Source organism: Condylura cristata, unplaced genomic scaffold (assembly GCF_000260355.1).
Source record: "Condylura cristata isolate star-nosed mole 26May11 unplaced genomic scaffold, ConCri1.0 scaffold00010, whole genome shotgun sequence".
In the NCBI taxonomy this organism is placed as follows: Eukaryota; Metazoa; Chordata; class Mammalia; order Eulipotyphla; family Talpidae; genus Condylura; species Condylura cristata.
The window spans coordinates 39,824,354-39,831,027 of NW_004567111.1; the positions used below are offsets into that span (position 1 = coordinate 39,824,354).

Genomic DNA, 6,674 nt, shown 5'->3' on the forward strand with positions numbered 1-6,674 from the left:
TTACCAACTCCATTCCAAGTCAGGGTATGCAAAGAATATGTGGACAAAAGTGATTAGGACTTCAGATGGATTGGTAGTTTAATATGGAAAGCAGCTTCAAGATGTGAGGTAGACTTCAGAAGTAGTCCAAAAGTATTCAGTGCTCTCCAACTCAACTTGTAAACCATGCTACTCACCTGTGCAATGGAGTAATCTGAGTTGTTGCTCGCATGCATGCCCTCATTCCCACTGATTCCCACGCCTACGTGGGCTGTCTGGATCATTCCAACATCGTTGGCACCATCCCCAACAGCAAGAGTGATGGCCCTCACATGTGTCTTAACCAAATCCACTATTTCAGCCTTTTGGAGGGGAGATAACCTGAGCAAGGACAGAAACAACTATTTTTTATGTTCTGGTTAGTTTTACTTCATACAAAAGGGTCAATAATAATCTACGCAGCCATATTCAATGGTCATTACTAGTAAATTTCTCAATTCTTTAAGCTTTACACATATATAAAGAAATTCCCATTCATAACTCACCAAAAACAAAAACAAAAAAAATACAGTAGTTTCTTTAACATCCAAAGGAAACACGTATCTACCCAGTTTACCAGGAGACATAACTGGGATTGTCCATTTTCCTCACTATTCCCTGTGGTCCATCACTGACTTGATTTATGAATATGCACTATCTAAATGAGAAGAGGAGGTGAACACCTATTAATTCTGAAGCCAAATGAAAACATTTACCCAAAATATGGACTATAGAGTTGCCTTTGAAAATCAAACTATAGTCACGTAAACTTTAAAAATAAAAGGAGATATAAAAACATGAAGTTACCAGTAAGGAAAGTCTAGGTTATCCTATAGTCATAACAAACAAGCAATATATTTTATTGACTTGCTACAATACTATATAAATTTCTGGGGTTTAGTTTCATACTTCAAGCTGTGTATATACCACACCACACCCACCACCAAAATTGTAGTGTCACTTATCACTATCAAACTGATTCTTTTACCCATTTGTCCTACGTTTTCCTTCCCCTTTGGTAAACACTATATTTTTCTCAGAGTCAAAGAGGTTTTTTTTTTATTATTTTCAAATTAGTACAATGAAGGGAAAATAAAAAAAACAGTTCATTCAAATTAGAGAAATTCCCTGGACCAGAGAAAATATTTGGACTTTAAATACATAGTATTAGGAACTAAATATATTTCCTGGCTTTATTACATAAATTTATAGAAAGATAGAATTAATTTCTGAGTTTTTTATTTTAAAAGCCTTATATTTAATTTACCAACATTTTAATATTTTTAATAAAATAGTAGAGTCCTTAAGTAAACAGGAGTCTGACTTGAAAGGAATAAAACAAGAAAAAAAAGTAGATTTTATTTGAAAGAGAAATTCGTGGGAAGCCACTATTTTGACTCAATGATTCTGATGTAATGAGTGCCAAAGGTCATTCTATACAAGTAGATTAGCAATTAATCCTTGAGAACATATTAATATAATACATTCTTATAATTTCCACTAAAATAACTTTGGATTGAATTTCTTGTATTATAAACATCATTATTCTTTCTATTGAAATAACATTGGTTTATCATTGTATGTAATTTAGATATATCAAGTGACCCTCTTCAGGTATATGTTACCACACCCCCCCCACCTCAGGGTATATCACCCATAGTCTTCCAGCATACTCTATGAGCCCCCTCTTCCGACTTTGTTGCCCCCAGCACCCTCTCTGTAGCCTCAGTTTTACAGTCCTATTTCTAGGTTTTGTTATTGACTTAGCTTTATATGACCTTTTATTTTGATGTTGTATATTCCATATATAAGTGAAACCATCTCGTATTTGTCTTTCTCTTCCTGACTTATTTCACTTACCGTAATCCCCTTCGGTTTCTACCATGTTGTTGAAAATGCCCAAGAGTTCATCTTTTGTTTTTTAGATTCCCCTCACTGTAAATAAGCTGAGAAACTTTGTCTCTACTGAAGACTTCTTTCTTCTAGTAAATACACTGATAAATATTTTACCATTGAAAAATTGCTTTCTAGTAAATCTTTTTTTTATAATATATTAGTTTATTTTTACATCATTTTGTACATTTTTTTTCCCTATCAATTGTAATCCCCATGGGTCTCCCATCACCAAGGCACCCATGTGCCATGACCATAGTCCAGTGCACTTCCCTCCCTCCACCCCGTTTTTGATCCCATTCCCCACTCCACCCCCACAAAATGTCTCCGGTATATGGCTGTTCATTATTATTATTATTTCCTCTCCTGGTCCATTATACTCCTGCTATGAGCGAAACCATCCGGTATTTTTCTTTTTCTTTCTGGCTTTTCTCACTAAGCATGATCTTTTCCAGCTCCATTCAAGTTGCTGCAAAAGACATGCGTTTCTTTTTTTTTTTGGTTGTGGAGTAATATTCCATTGTGTATATGTACCACATCTTTTTAATCCAGTCATCTATTTTTGGGTGCTTTCTAGTAAATCTTAAACATAATGATATTAATTAAATTAAGACCTTTTATTGAAGCTAAAAGCACATGTTTTCCTAAGAAGGAACTCTTACCCTTGTAAAATCTTGTATTTTGATGTCCATAGAGCGGATAACATACATTAGACATAATTTATATAAGTACATGCCATGTATTTGTAAACATATATGGAAAATGTATAGGAAAATGAACAGGGAATGTATTCTTACCTACAACATAATACTGTTCTGCATGAGAGGGCCAAATTGAGGAATTGCTTCATAATTTCACAATGGAGGGCATACTTCAATGTTTCACCATCAATGATTAGAGCAAGGTCATTTTCTGTATTTAACAAGCTTCCAAGATCTTGGCAGTTCTGATTAATTGCTTGTTGTGTTGCCTAAAACACAGGGGGGTAATTTTTTTTTCTAATTTAAATATAAGTGAAAAGGTAGATCCAAAACCACTGACCCTTATTTAAGAGCTGTCACTTAAGACCTGAAAACATGAGAACCTTTCCTAAGAATAATGATAGTTAATTCCTTTATTTGTTTATTTTACATATTTTTACTGTAGTCATTAACTTTTATGGGCAATGATATAAAACTGCAGATTTGTTCTTTTGCATTATTAAAATTTAATAGAATTAACTATAGCCATTTAACTTATAAGAACAAGAGAGATTTGTTCTTTTTTTATACTTCTAATATCAAGGAAATGATTCCTGGGTTTGGTACAATATTGGTGGGGGGAGGGCGGGTGATTAAGGATTAACATTAAATAGAAATCTAGAACAAAAGACCAGTAGAACGTTCAGATTCTTAAGAAGTTTGCAGGATACCTGGACACTCTAGTGAACTTAAGTGGGAGTTCAAGGCAATTGTATGTAGATTCTAAGGAGTAAGATCAGCCTAAATTAACAAGTGGACTACACTTACATTAAACATGACTTTTTAAAATTACTTACCTCAAATGAATTTGTATTCAATTGAATACGAGGCATTTCACCTGATATCAGTTTGCAGGAATATGCTACAAAGAATAAGAAAAATGATACATACTTGAAGACAATGCCATTCAGGGGCTAATTTAAAAAAATAGTTTATATTCTTTCATCATATTATCAGTCTCAAAGCTGTTTATAAACCAGGAGGTCATAACAAAAACTGACAAGAGATTGTAGAGGAATAAGAAATTGGATCATTTTCAACTTAATAGATAACAGAAATGGTTTGGAAGGTACGTATAGCTAACTAATGGCTAAATATGTAACTTTAAATTTCTGTGAATTTTTATTTCTATTATCTTGGTATGACATGAATATAGGTTAATGCTTTATAGTGAATGTAGGTATTTGAGGAGGGATAGTCAGGTTATATTAAACCACTATACCAACAATACTTTATCTAGTATATTAATAAGAGCCTAAGTTTGATTAAAAGAAATGAATGCCTGCCATTCTTTAAATGGTGCAATAAGGGCATACACCTCAAAACACATTTTACAACTTCAATTTGAGAATTTTAATTCTCAATTTAAATATTAAGGCAACATATTTCTTTAAAAATTTACTGTTTTGTTTTTTTTTAACAATATAGAATTTCTCAACTCAATTGTGGTCACCATAGTTTTCCCACTACCAAGGTCCCCACAGTCCTCCACCATACTCTCACCATGATCCTTTGCTTGGTCTTGCTAGATACCACATATAAGTAAAACCATCTGGTATTTATCTTCCTTCTTCTAACTCACTTCACTTAGAATAGTCTTTCTAGTACCATCCGTCTCGTGGAAAAATAACATGAGTTTATCTTTTTTGGTCACTGATTACTATTCCATTGTGAACAAGAATTCTTTTTTTTTTTTAATGCAAGATTAACCTGCCCCAGGTTAATGAAACAAACCAAATACAGGTATTTCTAAGAGGAAGTATATAGCAATTCAGACCGATGTTAAGAAATTAGAAGAGCACAAATAACCATGTCTCTCATCTCAAAGAATTAGAAAAAGAAACAAACTAGAAAATCTGAAAGCAAATAGAAGAATGGAAATAATAAAAATTAGAGCAGAAATAAAATGAAAAAGAATTTTAAAAGTTCAAAAGGTCAATGAAACCGAAAGTTGATTCTTAGAAAAAGTATACAAAATCGACAAACTTTAAACTAAGCTCACTAAGAAAAAAATAGGGAAGACTCAAGAAGGATCAAAATAAAAGTTACTATAGACACTGCAGATTCAGAAGATAGTAAGAAATGGCTAGATTACTTATATGCACACTCATTCACTAACCTCCATGAGAGAGACCGATTGCTAGAATTTTACAGTCATCACACTAAAGAAGAAAGAAACAGGCCTGAACAAGCCAAACACAAACAAGAAAATTAAAGCAGTAATCAAGCTTTCCCAAAAAACAAAAGTCCAGAACCAGATGACTTTATAAGTGAATTCTACAAAACTATTAGAAACAAACCAATATCTATCCTGCTCAGATTCTCAGAAAAATCAAGAAAGAAGAAATTCTTCCAAACACATTTTAGAGGACCAACATTATGCTAATTCTAAAACCAAACAACAAGGAAAGAAAATTATAGACCAATCTCACTAATTAATACAGACACAAAATCCTCAAAAAACTTAACAAACTGAATCCAACAATGCATTAAAAAGATTAAATGCCATAACTAAGTAAGATTTATACCAGGAACATAAAGATGGTTCAGCATCTAAAGGTCAACAATGTAATTCACCACATCAGCAAAAAGAAAAGTGAAAAGCCCGTAATCATATCAATAGATGATGAGAAAGTATTTGATGAGATTTAGCATCCATTTGTGATGAAAAATGTGGATGAGTGGACCTTACCTTAACATACTAAAAGCAATATATTACAAACCCACAGCTAGTATCCTTCTCAATGGTGAAAACCTGAAAGCCTTTCCACTAATATCCGGTAAAAGACAAGAATGTCCACTCTTATCACTACTATTCAACATAATCGTAGAAGTCTTATCTAGAGCAATTAGGCAAGAGACAGCAATCAAGGAATCTAAATTGAAAAAGAAGTAGCTACCATCATTTGCAAATTATGTGATAGTATACAGTGAGAACCCTAAAGATTCCACATTAAATAAACCACTTCAACAAAGTGACAGGACAAAAATCAGTAACCTTCTATATAGAAATAAAGAATTAGAGGAATTAAGAAAACCATCCCATTTAAAACCTCACCAAAAAAATAATAAATAAGTAGGTAAAAGACCTGTACCAGGAAAACTATAGAATTCTTTGAAAGACAAAAGACACAAAGAAATGTGAAGATAGCCCTTGTTTATGGATAGGAAAAAAAATCAACATTTTTCAAGAAGACTGTGCTAACCATGTTTAGAATACATGTACAAACAGATTTTTAAAAACATTTTCCTTGTATCTATTACCTATGTTAATTGCAGTTTCTATTTTATCTCCTGTTAAGACCCATATTCTTATATTTGCTTTCAGTAAAGTTGTTATCGTTTCTGGAACTCGAGCTTGAAGGTGATCCTCAATGGCTGTGGCTCCAAGTAACAAAAATTCCTAAAGTTTTTTGAATGAGATGTAATTTTATTATTAAAGATAAAAAGCATTTTTTAAATAGAATGAACACAGCAAATTTTGACAAAATATGTACATCTTAATAACTTATAAGTAAGCCCACAGCTTTATTTTTTTCCTATTCTCTTTCATTGGTCTCTTTGTCCCTATTTCACTACAACACGCACTTCTGTTTTCTCATCTATAAATGGAAAAGTAGGAAAAATAAAGATATTCATAAAATTAATGTGAGAGTTAGTCTCTGTAAAGTGATTGGAATGTCCAGCAGCTCTTAGTCAAAAAACATTATGTTAATTATTATAACCTTAAGATAAGTCTTGTTATCAAGAAATAAGCACCCTTATTATTATTCTGCAAAAATTATGAGAATTCTTAGCTTTCTCTTATTTCTATTAGAACAAATTTGTCAAGTTCTATGAAAATCTTGTTGGAAATTTAATGAATTTCTTCAGTGCATTGAATTAATAGACTACTTTAAGGAGAATTGCCCATTTTATGTTGGGTTTCTTTATATATTATGTACAGTCATCATCTCTTTATGTAGACTTGTAATTTTGTCTTTAGGAAAAATGTCATAATTTTCTCCATAAAGTTTTTTTTTT

General features: G+C 32.2%; 1 protein-coding gene across 1 annotated transcript in view; it reads right to left on the minus strand.

Annotated features, from left to right (window-relative positions):
• LOC101624014 (phospholipid-transporting ATPase IB-like) overlaps nt 1–6,674 on the minus strand; it is a 120,051-nt gene that overhangs the window by 58,915 nt on the left and 54,462 nt on the right. Inside the window, exons 21-24 of the mRNA XM_004680321.1 lie at nt 5,916–6,054; nt 3,449–3,513; nt 2,709–2,881; nt 177–360 (exon numbers count right to left, since the gene is read on the minus strand). Coding sequence (XP_004680378.1) covers nt 177–360; nt 2,709–2,881; nt 3,449–3,513; nt 5,916–6,054 — 561 coding nt within the window. The remainder of the gene's footprint in view (nt 1–176; nt 361–2,708; nt 2,882–3,448; nt 3,514–5,915; nt 6,055–6,674) is intronic.